General features: G+C 52.6%; 1 protein-coding gene across 2 annotated transcripts; it reads left to right on the top strand.

Annotated features, from left to right (window-relative positions):
- Positions 1-2,497: 2,497 nt before the first annotated feature.
- On the top strand, positions 2,498-10,073 carry RPN1 (ribophorin I). 2 transcript variants are annotated; one of them, XM_064724547.1, is made up of 11 exons: positions 2,534-2,888; positions 3,492-3,556; positions 4,723-5,029; positions 5,268-5,477; positions 6,438-6,630; positions 6,955-7,054; positions 7,324-7,462; positions 7,631-7,750; positions 8,220-8,465; positions 9,480-9,696; positions 9,789-10,073. In XM_064724547.1, exons 1-10 carry the CDS (start codon positions 2,661-2,663, stop codon positions 9,660-9,662), a joined length of 1,791 nt encoding a protein of 596 aa, XP_064580617.1. In that variant the 5' UTR covers positions 2,534-2,660; the 3' UTR covers positions 9,663-9,696; positions 9,789-10,073. The 2 variants fall into 2 exon arrangements, with proteins under 2 accessions (XP_064580616.1, XP_064580617.1); XM_064724546.1 differs by having other exon boundaries at positions 2,498-2,888; positions 9,480-10,073.
- The last annotated feature ends 11,482 nt before the right edge of the window (positions 10,074-21,555 follow it).

The following is a 21,555-nucleotide window of genomic DNA, read 5'->3' as shown; positions in this document are numbered from 1 at the left end:
CACCCACAGGGGAGCTGGGGCACTGTGCCAGTGCCTGCATGGCACCAGCGGCTGCTCACCTCTCCTGCTGCTTCCTGACCTGCAGCTCTCTGCTGGAGGGGGACATTCCTTGCAATGAGAGAACAAAAAAACATATAAAGAGACAAAAAAAGCAGTTCTGAACTCCTGCCTCTCTCTGTTACTTGGCATGAGGCCTGGGTAGCTAGATACACACACGGGCACTGCACCCTGTCTCTGCTGAACAACAGCCTGCAAGCTGTCCCCAGGCTGTCCCCAGAGCTGTCCCAGCCACCACCACAGCCAGCCAGGGGCCACCAGCAGCTGTGACTGACCCCATGCATGAAGGACAGCCTGGCACGGCCCACAGGGCAGTGGCAAGAAGGGCCTGCACAGCCAAACTCAACCTTGAACAAGCCCAAAGGCAGCACCTTTTCAACTCAAAGACAAATTTAGTCTATGTGGTAGGGCTGAAGTCTTGAAGCAGATGATGCACAGGCTCAGCATGACTCAATTATCACAATTAGAAAGGGATTCAAACACGGGGTTAGTGTACAACACTGGCTCAGAGCTCACCAGGGTCTGGGATGGGTCACATATTGAAACTGGCATTCGCCAGCAGGTCAAACCCAGCCTCTGAGATGAACCCATTGGAGAGAAATTTTTGGCCTGGAACAACTTGAAGCCCAATTATTTCCAGACATAAGGGACATATGCATTTATTTCTTTCCCTCCCTTTACCAGGAGAAATTGCCCTAAGGGAGAGAGGGAAATAAGAGCTGCATGTGTTATTAAGGAGGCCGACTGGAGTTCATTTATTCTGTGTGACACTTGGAAGGACAGTGACAGCCATTCCCAGCAGAGGAACCAGGGAGTCCCCAGATGCAGCACTGCTGGCCAGCCTTTAATTAGAGGTGGCTGTTCTGCTCAGCCTCTCATGTTTCACAGTTGCTTCCCCCTGAACATGCCTACCCAGCTGCAGGCCCCAAAGCCCAGCTCTTTGGAGAAGGCCAAGATAAACAGGCTTTTCCTGGAGAGCAGAGGGACTTGGAATGTTTCCCTGGCTGGAAACATGAGGCTGAGGAGGTGGAACCCACCCCTGCAGGCATCTCCTGCTGGGCTGCTGGAAGATAACACCGCTGTCACCGAAACACGGTGACAAAACTACCTGCTTGTGCTAGGATATGCTTACAGGGAGAGTTGCCAAATTCACAGGCATTTATGTATTTACCTACATAAATCAAAGGGAAATTGAAGTAATTTGCCAAGAAAATTTCCATGACAGGAATTTGGGGGTGGGGGCATGGTAAGGGAAGAAAAGGAAGGCTAGCTGAGAAATTATGCTGTTTTGAACATAGCACACCAGGAGACATCCCATTCTATTTAGCCTTTGCCAAGGGGCTGTTTGACTCCATATCCAAACACGTAATTTAGGAAATCCTCTTCCGATACTTGGCAATCTCAGGCCAAATCAAAGAATTATCTCTGTGACTCTATTAGGATCTCAAAGAAAGATTGAGTCCTGGATCACATTATGCAAACATGAAAGGTCTGCTGTCCCACAGGGCTCACAGGCAAAAGCCCTGCTCTGGCAATCACAGCAGACAACATCCGTTCCTCGCTTTTATCTGCCTTAGATATTTGAGAATAAAGTGTCAATCACCTCTTCCCCAGTCATGTGTTAAACCACTAACATTTTCCTTTCCCCAGCTGCCTTAAGTCAGTGCAGGGCTGCTTACCATGCCTTGGCTACCTGCAGCACTTCTACTCTGGCATCACCTAGCTGTCAATTATCTGTGTTTTTTTAGCAGAAAATTTGGGTTCATCTTAACTCTATTTGTGTTAAACCTCACCTTCCAGAGCAACGAGTGCCAGGCCAGAGAGATGACCTGTACCAATTTGAGGCTCATTAATTCAAGAGCATAATCAAAACCATCAAAGTCCTTCCCTTTGCAGTGCCCAGTGCTACATCCCAGTGCCATCCACGCTGACAGCTCCTCTGAGCCATCTCTGTGCCCAACACTTCCCAATGCCTTCCCATGCTGTGCCCAACACTTCCCAATGCCTTCCCACTCCTGTGCCCAACACTTCCCAATGCCTTCCCATCCCTGTGCCCAACACAGGACTGACAGCTCTGGCCCCTGGAAGCCCTGGCAGGAACCAGCCACTGCTAAAAACATGGAGAAACAGAGCTGCTCTGTGCCGTGGCAGGAGACGAGGCTGAGGAGCACCTGAAAGCCCTGAGCAACACATAATATTTGTAATAGTTGTTTTCCCGCTCTTTTTCGGGCAGAAAAAGAAATGGGAAATCTCAGCATGGCCAAACAAGCATCGCTTGACCGGTCCCGCAGCCTGCCCAGGCCTGAGAGCTCAGCACGGGCAGGGACCCAGCGCCCAGCGGGAACAGCCGAGCTCGCCCATAGGGCCGGGCCCCCGGGAAGCGCCGGAACTGCGCGAAACCGAACCCACCCCTGGACTCCGGCAGAGCCCGCCCAGCTCTCACCTCAGGCCCGGCGAAAGGCGGGGAGGAGGGGGCCGGGCCTCCAGCGCCGGTGGGCGCCGCCATCGCGCGCCTCCTCCCCCACCGGGCGCCGCCATCTTGTGCCGTGCCCGTACAGCGCGGGCGCCGCCATCTTGTACCCTCCCCGCGCGGTGTGCTGGCCATGGCGGGGCTGCCGTGCCGCCTGCTGCTCCTCTGCTTGGCGGCCGCCGCCACCAGCGCCGATCTGGTGCTGGAGGAGGTGCGGCGCTCGCTGGACCTCAGCACGCACCTGGCCAAGATCTCGGCCGAGCTCAGCCTCGCCAATGCGCCGGGCGGCGCGGCCGCTTCCACCTTCCTGCTGGCGCTGGAGCCTGGGCTGGAGCCCCGGCTGGCCCACCTGGGCGTGCAGGTGAGCGAGGGGAGCGGGCACCGAGCGCCGCGCCCGGGGGCCCGCGGGCGCTGCCCGGCCCCGAGCCCGTAGGGACACGTCGGCACTGCCGGGTCCTCAGCGCCGCTCCCGGATCCCGCCGCCGGCCGGGAATGGGGGTGTGTGCCGCGGGGTGAGGGCGGGGGTGGCAGGCCTGGAGGCCATGAGGGGGCGATTCACACCGGTAGGCTGGGCTGGGGTCGCCGCCAGCACCGACGGAGCAGGGCTGGCAGCCCCAGCGGACGGGGGCACAGCCCTTACCCACAGGAGGGTCGGAGGAGCAGTAGGACAGTATTTCTGTTCTAGCCCCAGAGGTACTGGCACTTAGGATAAACTCTACATACAGCAGAGAGAGGTACATGCACTGCTCTATAATATGTGTGTGTGCAGAGTTCTGTAGTGTACCTTGATGGGTGAAGCCATATTCCCGTGGTCTGCTCACTCCCCAGTCACAAGGGAAATCACAAAAGCATTTGATCGATATTCTCATCTGTGCAAGTTATGGTGACTGTGCTGGCTTGGGAATCAGGCTGAGGTAACATGGGAACACACAGTGCACTGATTCTGTATGTTGTTCCGGAACAGGTGAAAGGCGAGGAAGAGGAGGAGAATGCCTTGGAAGTGAAAGAGACCAAAGTTAAGGGCAAAAGGTGAGTATCACCCTCTGAATACCTAGAGGGGTGCATGGGGGGTTCATAACTCCTCACAGTGAAGCAGAGATACTCCCCCAGTTCCACACACCTAGAGATCAGGAGTGTTTTCTTCCTCAGCTCTGCTCAGTCTCTTGTACTCAGTGCCTTGAGTAATGCCCTGATCCCCTGGGACACCAGGTGAGAGAAGTATTTGGTCATGCTCTTACCCATTCCTCCATTCTGAGCTCTCAGATGGTTGGCAGTGGTGAGTACAGAGGGTTTCATGGTACCCCCACAGAGTGCTGGGTGCCATGGTCCAGTGCAGGCTCTTCCTGCTGCCAGGAGAGAGGATGCTGTTTGTATCAGGCTCTATACTGCCAAGCTTGGAATATTATGTAGGTGTTGCAGGCAGGTGTTTTCTGAGCCATGAGAGCTGAGAGGTGCCTGTAAAGTGACTCAAAAGCACAGTGCAGCTGGGTTTGAAGAATACAGTGCCTGTGGAGTTAAGATGCCAGGGTAGACCTTGGCTTCTGACATGGCTGGATGTCTCATGTGATCCTGCCCTGGGCCACCAGGCATGACATGAAGCATGTTTTCTTCTGCCATCACCTCGGTCTGTCCAGTCCAAATGCTTACATTTGGATTTGGTGGAATCTCAATCCATTCTGTAGAACCCTATTCCAAAACCTTGCTCCCATTCTGGCCATTCCTTAGTTTCAGATCCTGTGGGCAAAAATCTGAGAAGGAACAGACATTGTGGGAACAGGTGCTTAAGATATTTGTGATTTGTCTTCTGGACTTCTGCCATGCTTCCTTTGATGCAGATCATTCCTGTCATCTGAAGAAGAATAGAAAAAAAGTCATACTGAAGCTTTATAAATGCAGGATTAGGGAGGGGTGTGTCATCATTCCTCTTCCCAAAAGGGGTCTAGGTGTTTTTTTGTGAAGCAAAGACTGTAACTGTGCCTGGACACAGTTGAGCCTGTGCTGCTTCCCCAGTACAGTAATCACACCTGCTGGGACAAGACATCTCTATGTCTTGGAGGAGCAAGTGAAATACCTGCCCAAATCACACATTACACACGTGATACGTGGTCACCTGTCCCCAGGGGATGTTGCAGGGGGTGGAGCTGATGCCCTCTCCAGGGAGATCCCACGTGCTTACCTGTTCCTCTCCCTTGCAGTGGGAAGTTCTTCTCGGTGAAGCTGCCCTCTCCTTTGGCCCCAGGAGCCAAGGTCCGTGTCTCTGTTGAAATGGTTTTCACACACGTCTTGCAGCCCTATCCCACCCACATCACCCAAAGTGAGAAGCAGTTTGTGGTCTTTGAAGGAAATCACTATTTTTACTCCCCGTACGTCACCAAATCTCAAACAACCCGTGTCAAGCTGGCCTCCAGGAACGTGGAGAGTTACACCAAGCTGGGCAACCCTTCCCGCACCGAGGACACGATTGAGTATGGCCCCTTCAAGGACATCCCTCCATACAGCCAGGTAAACTTCTGTGCAAAGGGTTGTGGCTCTGCACAGAGCACTTTGTAGACATGGAAGATGTGTCTCAGAGGCTAGAGAGTGGGAAGCAGAGGCTTCCTTGTAGAAATCACAGGTCAGCTGTGAGTTAAACTGTGTGCATTTGCCAAGGAGGGTTCTCTGTGGCACATGGAATGGATCATTGTGAGGGGAGCTTGCTACTTCCTTTAGATCTGACAGTTTATCTTTTTTCCCTCGTTAGGACACTCTGAAGGTGCACTATGAAAACAACAGTCCCTTCCTGACCATCACCAGCATGACACGAGTCATTGAGGTGTCTCACTGGGGTAACATTGCTGTTGAAGAGACGGTGGATTTGAAGCACACAGGAGCAGTGCTGAAAGGGCCTTTCTCCAGATACGACTACCAGAGACAGCCAGACAGTGGGATCTCTTCTGTCAAGTCTTTTAAGGTGGACATTTTGCACATGTATTTTTATAGCTGTGACTTCCCCTTTTCTTAGATCCCCAGAGGGACAAAAAAAAATTGCAGTTGTCCTTTGTCTTTTGTTTGGTAACTATACCTGAGTAATAAGGGAAAATTAAAACTCTGGTCTGTTTTCAGAGAAAGCTTGTGCTGGATAGGAATAGCTTTTGGAAGCAGCATTAGGAGGTCATACTCTATTGCATTTGCTGGTCCAACAGACTGCATTTAACAGAGCATGTAGTGTTTTTCCACACTCCAACCCCTCCAATCTCAGAGACCCTCTAAATCCCTTACTCTTGATATTGAGATCTCTGCTTTGGCTTTTCCACCATGCAAGGACCATTCATTCTGTCCCCACCCCTTTACTTTCAGAGTTGCCTCTCTGTCATATCCTCCTCATGTTGAACAGTATTAATTGGAAACTCACCCATTCATTCCTTGCTCACAAAGCACACAACAAGAATTAAAGCTGTGGCTCTGCTAGCCAGGTGTAAAAAGTATTATGTGTTCTCATCTGAACCAAAACCTTTCTCACTGCTTGTAGCCTTCAGGATTGATTGTTGTAATTCTCTAGGGTGGTGCAGCCAAACAGAAATCTTATTTGTTGAGTGTAAAGCTAGCAAGCCCAGTCAGCTAGGGCAGCAAGTTGGAGTGAAAAGGGAATTGCTGTCCTGGTGGGCATGATGATCCCTTGCTGTCTGGGGAGTTTGAAACTCAGCTGGAGAAAGCACATTCATTTGGACGCCAAGTGATTTTAGTGCTGGCAGCCACCTGTGGGATTGCTTATAATGGCACAATTTTACCACTCAGTGCAACTGAATGGCCATTTTGTCATGTCTCATGTGGGAGCACAGTTTCTCAATGCTTACCAGCCTTTATTGGTTTTGCCAGTTTCACTGGAAGTCACTCCTCTCTGATGCACTCACTGCTGCTTCTCTCCCTACAGACCATTCTCCCAGCTGCTGCTCAGGACGTCTATTACAGAGATGAGATTGGGAACATCTCCACCAGCCACCTTCTTGTCCTGGATGACTCTGTGGAGATGGAGATCCGTCCCCGATTCCCTCTTTTTGGGGGCTGGAAAACCCATTACATCATTGGCTACAACCTGCCAAGCTACGAATACCTCTACAATCTTGGTGGGTGGCTGAGGGGGTAGGGAATAAAAAGCATTCTCCTGTGTGTTTGAAGGTAGTTGCTGTACAGAAAAGAATTGAAAGCTGTGGTACACAGGACCTTAGCAACTGCAGTTGCCAGCTATTTTTTCTAGAATATGCAAATCTACCTTTTTTGTGCTTCCTTCAGGTTTTGTAGACATCTGGTTAAAATATATCTTAGTGAGCTAGTGCCCCCTGCTGCACAATTATCCATGCAAATTCTGCTCCTGCTCTGGGTGAGAGCTGAGTTTCAAGGCTGTCCCTTGTTCTCTGAGGAACTGTTACCACTCTGCTCTGCACTTTTAGGTGATCAGTATGCCCTGAAGATGAGGTTTGTTGACCATGTGTTTGATGAGCAAGTTACAGACTCTCTGACTGTCAAGATTGTCCTGCCAGAAGGAGCCAAGTAAGTGTGATTCCTCCTGGCTTGTTACTGCAGACAGTGCTGTGTTGGTGGCACTTCTCCAGTTTGCTCTAATGGCCTGGGGACAGTGAATCAAGACCATGACTGTGCATTTGGAGGAAGTCTTGGAACACATCTTTGCTTCCTTGTAGAGCATTGTTTAAACTGCATAATCTACCTTGTGCTAGAGGCTACAACTGCCCAGACGAGTCTTGGGTTACATACTGTCAAACACCACAGAGTCATATGGGACTGTCTGCTTTTACCCACAGGAATATCCATGTGGACAGCCCCTATGAAATCAATCGTGCCTCAGATGAACTTCACTACACATATCTGGACACTTTTGGACGCCCTGTTATTGTGGCACACAAGAGCAACCTGGTGGAGCAGCACATCCAGGACATCGTGGTGAGTGTGGCCCTGAGCAGTTGTGCCTCTGAATCCAGCAGCTCAGTCAAAACACCTAAGAAATAAACACTGACTGGACTGCTTGGGTGGTTCTGCTGCTGCTTGAGGAGAGGAGTAAACCCTGCAGTACCATGGCGCACTGCTCAGTGTTTGGAACTTCTCTTGTAGGTTCATTACACCTTCAACAAAATCCTGATGCTGCAAGAGCCTCTCTTGGTAGTTGGAGCCTTTTACATCTTGTTCTTCACTGTGATTGTCTATGTCAGGCTGGATTTCTCCATCACCAAGGTTTGTATAATGAAGAGCCCTGTGGGAATATAAGCAGATTTCTCACCAGTTGGATGGTGATTTTTCATACCAGTAATTCTCACTGAATATTCCTGCCACTCCAATGTTTTACTGGTTGTTCGAAGTCCTGTTTTTGTTCAGCCTCAGCACTGGTACTCCTGTAGGGCTGATCTGGTGTCATAAAGCTAACTAGAGTTTTGCTTGCTGTGTAAAAAGGAATCCCCCAGAGAAGAAGGGATGTCTGCAGTTCTCCCTCTGCAATGTTTTCACTGTTAGACTATTTGTTGGGCTGGACTGAGTGCTGAAAGATGCTTCCCCTAATCAGCACTTGCACCATTCACTTAATTACTGTCAGTTGACTTAATTGTAGAGGGAACAGTTTTTATAACAGTCCTGTGGCAGATTGCAGGCATGGCTTGATCCAGGTCAGAGATATGACTGCTTTGATCTATCCCCTGTCCTCTTGCAGGATCCAGCTGCTGAGGCCAGGATGAAGGTTGCCTGCATCACAGAGCAGGTGCTCACTCTGGTGAACAAGAGGCTGGGGCTGTACCGCCACTTCGATGAAGCAGTGAATAAATACAAGCAGTCACGGGACATCTCCACCCTCAACAGTGGCAAAAAGTCTTTGGAGATGGAGCACAAGGCCCTGACAAGTGAAATAGCCTCTCTGCAGTCTAAACTGAAGACGGAAGGCTCTGACTTATGTGATAAAGTAAGACATGAAAATTTATTTTATAAGCTCTCCTGTTCTTGGCTCTGTCAAGTATTCTGCAGGAGTTTTAATTGGAGGTTTCTGCAGCCAGTCTAGGCTGGGTTTTTTTCCATCTGAAAATGGCTTGATCTCTGCAAGGGTGTACGAAAACTTATTTTTGCAGTGATCTCAGTTATGCAGCCATGTAAGTGTTGCTGGTAAACAGCTGCTTGTGCTGTTTCTTAAGCAGTCCTTGAACCAGCTGCATTTGTACAGGTTAATGCTTTTGTAACACAATCCTGATACTTCTCATCAAGGTCATGGTGGTGACACTTAAGCTGAAAATGGAAACTATCAACAAATTAACAGTTCTGACTCTACTACTCACACCAGTCAACCCAAAATCTCTCTCATCTCTTATTTTCTTGCACATTTACATTTGATGCTGACAGAATTTTGGTAATGTGATGCTCCTCTGGGGGTGTTTTGCTCTACCATGTTGAAAGCCACAGCACAAAGAGCACACACCCACTGTCCTTCCCTTCAATGTATTTTAACACTTACCTGAAACAGCCACTTAACCCCAAGTGAGGGACACTTTAGTCTTTAAGATCCATTTAGCTAATAGCCACCTTGGTTAATCTGTTATTTAACTCAAAGAGTAGCTCTGTCATTGCAGATTTCCCATCACACACCATGAACATTAACTGTAGGGACACAGCTTCCAGCTGTTAGAGCTGTGATTTAGCTTGAAGCCTTTAAAATCCATCATTAAATACTCTCACAGTCTCTTGCCACTATGGCTCCTGGGTCCTTGGAGGCCCTTTTATCTGTACTCCTTAGTTACCCATTCTGGAATATTCCTCATAATGTGATGATTCAGGAAGCAGCATTCAGCAATCGGAGATGTTTTTACTTAGCAGAAGATGAAGTCAGTGCTATCATCTGCCATCTCTTCTATTCCATCTTCACTGTAGGGATTGTTTTGTTCTGTTCTGTCTCCTCTAATGCTGCCTGGGTTTGTCACCCTGCCAGGTGAGTGAGATTCAGAAGCTGGATGGGCAGGTGAAGGAGCTGGTGCTGAAGTCGTCGGTGGAGGCGGAGCGGCTGGTGGCAGGCAAGCTGAAGAAGGACACGTACATCGAGAACGAGAAGATGCACTCCAACAAGCGCCAGGACCTGGTCTCCAAAATCGACAACATCCTCGATGCACTCTAACTCTGCTTCGGCAGCTGCAGAGGTGTGAAGGGAGGTGAGAGTGATACACTTGGAGCCAAAACTCACTCCCAGCAAAATTAGGGGGAAAGTTGATGTGGAATGTCTGAAAGTGCATTTTTTTTTTAGATTTTTCTATAGAGCCTGTCTGCTCGGCAGCACGTGCTGTGCAAGGAACCAAGCCAGCGTGTTTGGCTGGGTAATGGGATTTCTTTACCAGAGTTGAGACTCAGCCAAGTTATGAAACATCTCCTGCTTTTGGTTTGCCCTGTATAGATGTGCTCTGAGTAAACGCACACAAGGAGCCAGTCTGAGCACAGACACACTTATGGCAAAGCTGAATCTCTCAGCTCTGGAAAGAATAATAAAAGATACCTTTGTTCTACTTTGAAATAAAACAGTCACTGCCTTGTGTCTATGTGTTGTGTTAGGCTGGGGGGAGGTGGAGGGGCTGGGTGACCCCATCCTGCCCATGGTCAGGAGTGCAGTTCACTGTGGAGCAGAGTTCAGCCCTGACCACTCCTGCCTCTGTGTGCCCTGAAGTCAGAGCTCTGCCACCTCACACAGCCCTGACCCAGACAGGGGAGAAGCCAAGGGATGTGTTCCCCAGGGATGTGCATGCACCTTCACCCTTACAGGGAGAAAACAACAGAACTTGTCCTGCCATCATTTTCCAGTGTGCTGCATGTGACAAAAGTCCGTGCCTTGTTTGTGCTGCCCGTGTAGGTCCTTACTCACACTTTGATACCTTGGGAGGTGAATGCAATCCCCTGCTAATAGCAGTCTCCAAAGATTTTTTTTCCTGTGCACCTTTGCCTCAGTTCACTGTTGAATACCCCAGACATGACTGCAGGGACAGCATTTACCTGGCATAGTTAGAGATCCTCATACAGAAGAAACCAGAAGGGCAAAAGGGGCTGTATGTCCCTCTGTTTGCCCTGAACTGCAGGTGGTGGCAGCTGCCCCTGGATGGCTATGTGTGCAGGGCAGGGGTGGTAAGGGGTGTGTAGCCTTCTCCACTGGGCACTTGCAGACTCTGCAGACTGGAGGCTGCCTGCAGACCAGGCAAAGCACGTGGCTGCCCCACAGAGCAGTGGCTCATGAGGAGATTAGTGCCAAATGTGGCTGTGCCAGTGAGTGAAGGTTTGCCACCGTACTGCACTGGCACCCTGTGTGGCACATTGGCTTGAGGCAAATACAGCCCCCTTGGCTCAGTGCTCCTGCAAGCCTGTGCTTGGATCTGCACAAGCTGCAAGAAACTTTCCAGCCCTTTGCCAGATTACCTGCTCTGCTGTCCCTCTGCCCTGGACCTACACAGCCCAGCTCTGTCACAGACAGACTTTGACTCTGCTCCATACTGGCCCCTTTTATCTGAGACAAAAGTTGTCTCTATCCTCTCCTGGGATACTTTTCTCATGCAGAGGATGCAGACCTCTGCCCCAGAGCACACAGCTTCCAAAGGGGTTTGTTTGTCAGGAGCATTTTTCAGCAGGCCTGAGCCCAGGCACCCACCACATTGTTGCCAGGTGCCAGCTCTGTCCCATGCCCACAAACCTCACCTGGCAGCAGAGTGAGCAAGCCTAAATCCCTGCCTATCTTCTCCCTGTGCAGGTGCTGTGGAGCACCCTGTGAGACAGTGAGTCCTGCCTGACCAGCTGCAAATAGCTAAAATCAAATAAATTATCATTAATCCATGGAGCCAGAGCACACACCATACTCAGGGAGTACCAGGGCAGCCAAAGCCCGACAAGGGCTGCCTGTTGCACCTAGCCAAAGCAGGCAGGTCCAGAGGATAAGAGGGATCAAACTGGTGATCCCAAAGATACCCTCAACTCTCCATTCCCCCAGCAGAGTAAAAGCAGTGCCACGTTTCAGAAGATACCAGTTCTGCCTGGCTGGAGCCACAGTTCAGACCCCTCAGGGTACACCGGAGCTTGTGGTGCCTGTTAGAAAGCTCTGTGGGGTTGACAGTGCCTGTGCCTTTCTACCCCAAGGGGATCTGATCAATCAGCGTACACCTCAGCCACAAAGCTACTGGGCAGCTTCAGATACTGCTTGTTGATGGAAACCACATCTGCAAAGGCAGCAGCTAAAAATAGGATGGATGCAGGCAGCCCCAGCTAGAAAGGAGAGCTGGAAAGGTCCCCAAAGAGAGCTGCCCCAGTTCCTGAGGCTGAGAATAAAGCAGCCTGTGCAGCAGTGATGCCTCAGTGCTCTCCACACAGCTCGTTTCTGCTGCCCTCCCTGGGGGAATGTGCCTCCCCCACTGTGCTCCCTTGAGCCCTTTCTGCCCCAGTGCTGCTCCTGCAGCAGCACATACACCAGGGAACCTTTTAACAAACACACAGCACCAGAGTGACCTAGAAACCTGAGCCATTTCTAGATTCCTGCAAATTTACTACTGTGAATAAATGAGAGATAAAGAAAAAGCACAGCACCTACCGGGAACTTAGGATCTGCAGGAGGCAGGGAAGAGGCAGAGCAGCAACACCTGATGTAGCAAATGGGCCAATTAGGGCTCTAGCTGTTTGTCTCTGCCAAATTTAAAGCTTCCAGTCCATGGGGTGGGGCAAAGGATGAGGATTATTGGGTCAGGAAGGTTGTCACCTGTTTATCTGCTGTCTCCTCATCAGCTCTGAGGGCTCATGGGGATCTTCAAAATCTCTCTCCCATGGCTGGGGTTTACAAACTGTAAATACATCCAAGGTGGTTTTCAAATGATCTCTCTGCTCAGACTCTATGATGTGCCCAGGTAATGCTCCTTGCCAGATGTGTGATCCAAAGTGCCCACTGAGGACAGGAAGGAGCCACTGCAGGGCAGCCCAAATGGAGCTGTCAGGGAGCTCAGTCTCTCATCCATGTGGCTCAGGTGGGGCTTGCTTTGTTCCTCCAGCCACTGTCACCATGCTGGCTTCTGCCACCTGGGCCACTCCAGCAGGTCCCTGGCCAGGGCTGGCCTTGCTGGCACCATTTTTGGCTGGTTTTGGGGTCTCCCTGAACTCCAGCTGCTGCTTTGCAAGGATATCCTTTATTTCTTCCAGACTTGGCAGGTGTGAGGAACTGGAGCCAGCAGGTTCCCAAAGCATCACAGCCAACACTGGGCAGGGATGCAGGCACTGCCACCAGGGAATCCAGGCACAAGGGCTCCTCCTCCTTTCAGCCACACTCGTGCCATTTAACCTGAGACCTGTGGGCAGGGGGAATCCCAGCCTGGTGGAGAGGACCATCTCCATTTTCCTGCTGCCTTCAAAACCAGCCAGGCCTTCAAGAGAGAGGTGGGAGCTGCTGAAGGACTGTCTCTGCTGCTCTTCACAGAAGCTTTTCTGAGACAGAAAGTTCACTTGTGATCTTGCTCAGAGAAAATAGCCTGTGGAGGTTGTTAGGAGTTGGGAGGCATCTGCCAGGGGGATTGCAGAGCAGCAGAAGGAAAGGCTCAAATATAGGAGCACTTGAGACCCTCCAGCAGATTAACATTATCTCACATGTAATTAAAGCTGAGCCCTTCTGGGAGTTCATGCTTAGTTTTATTCTTGTTCAGAGTTTGGAGCCAAAAGGTTGGAAGGGCTGAAATTTGCCTCTGCAGCAAAAGAAACAAAGAGAGAAGAAAAAAAAGTGTACGGAGCAGAAGGAAAAGGAAACCACACAAATGCAAGATTTGCTGGTGAAAGCGAGCAGCCATGATTTCAGATCCCAGCACAGCCACCTGCCTTGCACAGACATATCACTGCTCCCACCACCTCCCCACACCTCCCCTGCTCACCAGGGTGATACCCACAGCTTCTCCTGTGCTCCCAGGCAGCCAGAGAACAGCTTCTCCCTCTTTGACTTCTTGTTTAGAGACTTGCAAAGGAAAATCTCGACCTGAAGACCAGCCCAGGAGGTCCAACCCATCTTCCAGTGAATGCTCAAATTCAAGGGCTGGAAAAAAATCAGGTTTTATACTAAGTGCCTGGTAACTCCCACCCACAGCTTGTGACCCCAGCCAGCCCCTCATCCATCCTCTGTGGGTGGGGATAGCCCAGTACTATTTCCATACCATGGACCCTTTCTCCCCTCCCATGCTGACACCTCCCCTCTGCTCTGCAAGGACCAACCACATTTTATTTATTTTTCATCCAGGAAAAGAAAATCACTGGGCTTAACTCAGAGAAAATCCTGCAGGTCTGTGGTTGGCACTGGGGCTGCCAGGTCCCTACACACCTTGGGGAGCACATACAAACACACACCTGTTTTATCTCTTCCAGCTGAGCTGAGCCTGCCACCTCAGCAGGAAGCAGAGCTGGAGCACGTGCCAAGTGCCATGCAAGCAGTGATGCTTTAATGCTGCCTACTGCATTACAGCCCCAGGGAGCACACCCTCATCACAGCTGGGCACACCCTGCACCAGCACAGGGAGATTTGGCAAGTCCTCAGGGTCAGCAGCATCCATGGTCTGTCCCCTTCATCTGTCCATGGACCATTCCTGCAGTGGGGCCCACAGCCTTGGGTACCCCATCCCCATGGCTGACCTGGTGAGCATTCCCTGCCAGGCTCCACAAATGGAAAGACAGATTTCCCATCTTCTGTTCCACCATTTCCCTCCCTCCAACCCCAGTAATGCTGCCTGCTTCCCAGTCTACCCAGTCTGTCAGCACCATCTGGTGGCTTTGGACCAGAGACCCAGAGACTGGTTTGGCCGGTTTGAGCTGTTTCTGGCCAAAGGATAAGGGATATCTCACACCCTCTTTGCCAGCACCCACCACCTCCCACTGCAAGGTGGTCTGTGTCCTAGAGGGCGACCATGTCTTACCAGGCAGCAGCATGGGGGTGAGGACATGTCCCAGTAGGCAGCAGGGCACAGAGGGATCGGAGAAGATCCCCGTGGTGCTGGTGGGGCCCATGAGGCCCAGGGCTCTGCAGTGACACCTCACTGCCTCCACTGCCACTAGAGGCCGACAGTGCCAGGGCAGTGGCGCTGCCATACTGGACACCCCAGCATGGGGACACTGCCCTGTCCCTGGCCACTGCTGCCCACACCGCTTGGGGGACCCATTGCCACGCTGGCTCACAGGCCAGCTCTGGCCTGGGATGGTGGCAAGCATCATTCTTTCTTTCTTTTTTTTTTTTTTTTTTTTTTTTTTGGCCTAAATTTATTATTTTTTCTTTTCCCCCCTTCTTGCTCCTCCTCATCCAATTTGTCTTCAAAGCTGACATGAGAGAAAACCCCAAATGACAGCGCCTGGCCGGCACAGTTTTACCACAGTATCCTGAAAAAGGCATCTGGTGAGCTGATAATGCAGGGGGGCTCCGGGCGGGAGCCCCTGCCGGAAGCACAGGACTGGCAGCGGTTGAAGGGCCGATGCTTCAGCAAACAGGAAACGTCCTCAGGGCACACGGAGCTCCTCTGGGGCTGCTCCAGGCTCCTGAGGCACAGCCAAGGCAGCCCACCCCACTGGGGCCATGGTGGGCTGGCTGGGACCCCCTCCCTCCCTGCCCAGCCCTGCTGCCATCTTGTGCAGGGCTCCAACCTGCACTGTTGAGTCTTGTCCTCCTCCCAAGGACAGCAGCCATGCACACCGAAGCTGGAGGAGCACCACGGGGTCAGTGTGGGCCTTGCCTGCCATGGCAGAGCCAGCTTTGATGGTTCTGGTGTCTGGGGATGTCCTCCATTTGTGTGGCTCTCTGTAGTGCCCAGCCTGAAGCCTCTACTGTGCCGGGGGCTCCGGAGATGATGGGGAGGGAGCATCCTTGTGCCATGGGGACACGAGGGCTGAGCATGGCAGCGGCTCTCGAGGCACAGCCCTGAGGTGCAGAGCATCGCCTGGCCAGCAGGGAGGGAGGCGGCTGCCTCAGCCCGGCGGCGCAGCATGGAGAGAGCCGAGCCCGGCAAAGAGCGAGCCGAGTGTCCCAGCTCGGAGCTCAGCACGTCATGGGACACTCAAAAGAGGTGAGAGGTGGAGAGCAGAGGAGCTGTGAGCTCACAGCTGAAGCAGGAGCCACACTGCACGCTGTGTTGGTCCCTCCCCACGAGGGGAGATGTTGGCTTAGGCTGTGGGCTTCCCTCCTTGTCATTGTGCCTCTGACCCTGCCACCCTGCCACATCCAGCTGCTGGAGACACAACCTGGTGGTGTCCCCCTGTCCTTCACAGTTCCTGACTGTACAAGGGTACTGGGTGGCTGTACAAGGCTCTGAGCTTGTCATTAGGACAACATTCTGCTCTCAGCCAGCTACACAAGCAAAAAGATCATGGGTACTACTTGCCCTTTGACTCTTGAACTGGTCCTGATTGGAATGGTCCAGAGCTTGCTGGGCTTGGACCAAGGTCTGGAGATGCTGGCTTACCAAATATCCTCCCATGGTGAAATGTTCATGCTCACTGCCCACAGAGCAGCATCACAGTGGCAATGGATCCGCAGAGGCATGGGGAAGGTGATGGTGATGCTTGGCACCTCTCTGGTAAACCTGCTGTGCAAAGAGAAACAGGGACTGGTGAAGGAAATGACAGTGAGGAGCTCAGGGCCAGCCCCTGGGGCTGCTGCCACTGAAAGGCAGGATGGTGTCCTCAGCCAGATCCAGCTGCTCAGGGTCTCAGGCAGCCAAAACCACACTTCACTTCTCTGCTGCTCAGTGTGCTCACCAACACACTTCTCATGTGCTGTCTCGTGTGTCTCTTTGGCACGCAGGGAGATTATACAAGCTCAAGGCATTCAGAGAGGAATGATGAGGAGAATTTAGAGAAGCTGGTGGTAAAAGAGCACATCCACATGATGTGGGACAAGTTGTGAGCTGAGGAATGGGGGATCAAGTGAGTACCAGTTCTGGGCAGGTGAATTACTGAGGTGCTAAGGCTAAAAAGAAATAGTACAACCATAGCATCAGAGTGAGAATCCTGCCTGAGTGTCCTTGATGGATTTGTCCTTCCTATCAGAGGGTGCTGTTTGGGATACATAACACCTGGCTTGTTTGAAAAGGAGCTTGTGAGACAAAACTACAGGGGTTGAAGGATTCCTCATCATCCAGATAAATGAATGACACTCGCTTCTGAATGAGGCTGCAGCTCTCCAGCAGGTGGATGGATCCAAAATCCTCCAGGATTTTTCCCATCCAGCAGTCCAAGAGTACGCTGTGAAGAGCACCAGCTCTGTGAGTGATGGGTGCAGGGCATGGGCAGCAGCTGCAGGAGCCAGGAACACAGGAGGATGCCCATCCCAGGGGCAGCAAGCTGGGCTTGCATCCTGCCTGCCCTCCCTGCTCACCCCACCCCTGCTGGTTCCTGTGCCCGCCGTGCCCCCTGCCTTTACTTGCACGGCCCACGTGGGGTCCTAGATCTGCTCTGCCCACAGGATTGGGGGTCCTATGTCAGCTCTGCCCACAGGATTGGGGATAACCTCCACCTTGGGACATTCCCATGCCAGAGAATTAGAACAGGCAGCAGTTTTTGCCACCTTTGGGACATCAGTTACGGTGCCATGGGGCGCCTTCACATGGCAGCTTTGTGAACTGGCAACAGCTCTTTTGGAGGACAGTGCCAAAATCTGTTATCCTTACACTTCACTGATGACTTGCAAGTGAACTTCAATTTTTATCGCGTGCCTTCAGCATCCCTGGATACCCAGTGCAGGTGGTGAGGGAACAAGACAGCCTAGACAGTTACTGCACACCTTGCTCCTACTGGATTTACCCTTGAGTGGTCATAGAAGAAGATTTTGTCACCCAGCCCTGCTGCCTGTGCCCCGGACTGTCAGCTCCCACTCTGGCACTGCCCATCTCCAGCCTCACAGCCGGGATCAAGCATCACCTTGGCAATAGCTCGGCCAGCACAGGAGCATGTGCTTGCAGCCGGCCTCTCCCCCACTGCCCTGCAGATCTGCGAGGAGGGATGATATTGAGATGGAAATGCCTCTCCCTCAGTCTTCATCCAGCCCAGGGGAGAGAAAAGTTCCCCTTCTCCTTCCTCCGGCAGAAGAGCAGGAGCTGCGGCTGCTCTGGGGATGCTGTAGGGTAGGAGGTCCTTCCCCATCCCCGCGGGATGCGGGGCTGTCCCCGCAGGTCCCCCGGCTCCCGGCTGCCACCAGGGGTCCCTGCAGGCCCGCAGGTTGTCCCTGCCCGCCACGGGGACAAAGGGACAACCTGGCTCCTCTGCCTCGGCCCAACCTGGGCTGGTGTTTCCAGGGGTTTTGCTGGCTCACTCGGCATGCAGAGAGGGATGCAGGGCAGAAATGGGAAGGATGAGGGAGCAAGATAGGGCAAAGCTGTGAACAGGGTGGACATATCCCCACTGAGCTCCTATAACTACTATTTAAGTCTTGTTTTGGGGCTGTTCTTCTCTGATTTATCCCAGTGAGGCTTTTTTTTGGTGTGATGCCACGGGCAGGTGTTAAAGGGCTTGGATACTTTTTTGGGAGACACACACCCAGTGCCCAGGGCACAGATGGGAACTGGGAGGAAGATGAGACAGTGGAGGCTGGGTAAGGACATGGAGTGCCTCATTCAGGTGGGAAAGAGAGCGTGCCATCAGACAGAGCAGCAAGGAGGCAGAGGGAAAATCAGTGCACCAAAGGTGATGGAGCAAAGGAGGCCTCTGGAGGCTGCTGCAGCTGCGTGGGTGGAAGTTGTGGGGTCCTGAAGAAGCTGTGGTGATACCAGGACCAGGCAGTGGGGGAGACACTGAACAGCCAGCCTTTCTCTGGGCAAGGCCGGAGCAGCTGATACCAGTGATGAGGGGAGCTTTGCTCCTCACACAGGCACAGAGAAGCACCTTCTGGCAGCAGGGAGTGCTCCCATCACAGTCAAAGCTTTGCTGATAGGCAGCAGAGCAAACTTGGCCTGGGCAAGGACCCACAAGAGATGTACATCAAGGTCTCAGGCAGCAAGCAGCGCTGATGTTCCTGTTCAGGCTGGTACAGAGGGGCAGGTCCCCTGCCAGCAGAGGTGGGAGGATTTGCAGCACAGGGCCGACAAGGGTGGTAGACATACCTCAGGTAAACCTTTTGTCCCTTCCTCTCTCCTCAAAGGCTGTAGGGGGGGATGCAGATCTGCAGATGCAGCAATGCTGAGAAAAGCAGCATCTACCCCCTTTGGCCCCCCCAAATGTGCTCCAGTATCTGTTTTGAGTGCTGTCTGCCTGAGTTTCCTCCCCTCTGACAATCTGACATTAATCTCCCCCACACTGCTGTCCTGGTCACATTCATTTTTATCACAGTTCCGTTGGTGCCTGGCTCAGCTTTCCGGGTGCCGGCGGGGCCCTGTGCGTGGTCCCCAAGCTCCTGCAGTCCCTCTGCCACCAGGCACCCCAGTGGGGCTGCCCCCACCCTCCCCAGTCGGAGCTGCTCACCACATCAGGATACAGAGCAGTGCACCAATTCCGGACGGGCTTATTTCAGCGCTCTGGTCAACCGCAGGCGTGCCGGGTTTCACAAACACGCCATGGCAGCCCAACGGATGCTCCAGCTGCTCCAGGGACCATGCTGACAGCAAAATCCCCTGCATACACCCCAAAGAGAGCCCAGCCTGAGTGGTATCTCTGCTCTGGGACAGTCATCCTGAGGCTAGATAGGTAGGAAACCTGAGATGTGCTGAGCTGCTTTGCTTCTCAGCCTGGTTTGCAGTGCCCCAGCAAGTGGCGGGCCCTGAGCATGGCAGAGGCTCTGTGGGTGCAGTTTGGGTGCACCTGTGGCACCTGCCTTCAGCTGGCACAGGCTGTTGCAGAGCAGGTTGGTGCCAAGCCCATGCTGGCACAGCTGGGCCAGGAAAGTGATGGCACACCCTGCCACTCAAGGAGTTATCAGAGCTAATAAGTTATCACACACAAACAAAAGCTGGTGCTTCCAGGCTGTGGTTTCAGCAAGGAGCCCAGGCAATCACTGCAGCTGACTGAGAGAGCAGCGCCTTGTGCTGCAGTAGATGCCCCTGGCACTGCTCTGCTGACCTCTGCAGCTCTGTTCAGGTACAGGTTTCTACTCAGCTAGATCTGGCTGCTGGTTACTGAGACGTCAGCAAAAATCCCATAAGAAGGAACATCATGGGGAAAGCATAAAAGGGCCTGCACAGAGCAGGGGACACAGGTTCCCCTTGCTGAGTGCCTGCTCAGGGTATCACCAGTCACCTCAGGGAAACAACACCCTGCATGTAACACCCTCCCTACAGCCCCACTCCTGGAGCTGCATCCAGTCTGCCTGACCCCTGTCCCCAGCCACCTGAGGAGACCTAGCCCCCAGCCCATGCCCACAGAGCACCTATTTTCAGGCAGAAGGTGCTACCTCAGTGCTGGCTGCCTGCACAGGCTGCCAATTCCCTTGTGACCATGCTTTCCACACCAAGTACAGAGCAGTGCTTGCAGTGCTGATGTGGCTCTCTGGGCAGGAAAGCCCTGGGGAGCAGCAACTCAGGAATACAGGGGTTTTGTGGCTCTCCAGGTTTTATTTCTAACTGCTCCTGATTGCAAATGATTTTAAAATAAGAAAAAAAAAAAAAAAGAAAGAAAAAAAAAAGAACCCCAAGGTACACATTAGCTGTTTACCTGCATGTCCCCCGTTTTCCCAGGTTCTCCTGGTGTCTCCACATATGTCCCATCATCCCAGGGGTCTCCAGAGCTCCTAGATGGCAGTGATGGCCTTGTGTGACACCAATGCTCTGGGAAAAAGCTGGCTGCCAGAGTGGGCTCCCCCTGCTCCAAGATATTGTCAGAGTCCCCCAGGTCCAACAGGGAATTTTGTTCCTCTTCAGCCAAATCTAATTTATAAAACCAAGAAATAGAAAAGCAAACATCTGGCCTATAATACAGGCAGCTTCATCCTCCGTGAACAGACATTGCCAGGGCAAAGGGCTCACCCCTGTCTGCAGTGAGTGGTGGGCAGCACAGACCTCAGGGGCTGCAGGGGTGACCTGGATAGTCAGCAGCACAGAGGTATCAGATCACCATCACCATCTCCTCTCCCCTGTGCCCCCTTGGCCTGCCCACAGCCCCAGTGGTGCTGGGGGGTCCTGGGGCACACGGGAGGGGTGTCCTGGCAGAGACAAAGCCACAGAGCAGCAGCACCTGCTCCAAGCACATCCTGCCTGCGTCAGGAGGCACAGGCTGCTGAGAGATGCTCCTCTGTCTGTCATCAGTGCAGCTTCTTCTCTTCAAGGTCCTATTGTGCCCCTTTGAGCACATTGGTAAGCTTTGCCAGACTAATCCTGCCTGGTATCCACCCCCTCTGAAGCTGGGAAAACAATGCCAGCCCTTAACTTTGTAATCCCAGCAGACTGGGGAACGTGCACGCTTTGCTTTGAAGGCAGCCCGGCCTCAGCCCATCTGCGGGGCAGGGCAGGGAGCTCTGTGCTCTGTTGTCGTCCTGTGACAGCTCCAGCAGACATCTGTCACCGCTGGCCTGGTGTGAGCGTGTGGCTGAGCCAGCAAAGCCTGTTGGGGGGGATCTGGGCACCCATCACCCCCCACACCAATCCCTGCTGCAGCAAATCCAGCTGGAATCCAAGCCACCACTTCGACTCCAGGTTACACCAAGGGTTAGGGTTCTGAAAACCACAAAGCCCAGAGCTCCAGACACACTGCAGCAGCAAAAAGGAATGCCAAGGGGAGCACAGAACTGCAAAACCATGGCTCTGTCCCCATATTTCTGCTTGGAAAGAGACGTCACCCAAGATGGCTTTTAAAGCCCGGCCAAGGATCAGGGTTATGCCGAGGGTAAGGTATGGAAAACCACAAAGCCCAGAGCTCCAGGCACACTGCAGCTACAAAAGGTATTCCAGGGGGAATACAGAACAGCCAAAAAATGGCTTCCTCCACACCATTCTACTAGGCACCAGCCACACCCCCATGCACCTTTCACTGCCTCACCTATGGTTAGGGTTACACCTAGGGTTAGCATTCAGAAAACCACAAAGCCCAGAGCTCCAGGCACACTGCAGCTGCAA

The sequence above is a fragment of the Zonotrichia leucophrys genome, chromosome 12 (assembly GCF_028769735.1).
Source record: "Zonotrichia leucophrys gambelii isolate GWCS_2022_RI chromosome 12, RI_Zleu_2.0, whole genome shotgun sequence".
Lineage (NCBI taxonomy): Eukaryota > Metazoa > Chordata > Aves > Passeriformes > Passerellidae > Zonotrichia > Zonotrichia leucophrys.
This window is presented reverse-complemented; position numbering and strand designations above follow the sequence as displayed.

Coding starts and splice junctions, on each gene's coding strand:
- RPN1 (XM_064724546.1), top strand. CDS start 2,661: ATGGCGGGGCTGCCGTGCCGCCTGCTGCTCCTCTGCTTGGCGGCCGCC. Junction 7,751..8,219: donor TGGATTTCTCCATCACCAAG/GTTTGTATAATG, acceptor GTCCTCTTGCAG/GATCCAGCTGCTGAGGCCAG. Junction 8,466..9,479: donor GCTCTGACTTATGTGATAAA/GTAAGACATGAA, acceptor TCACCCTGCCAG/GTGAGTGAGATTCAGAAGCT.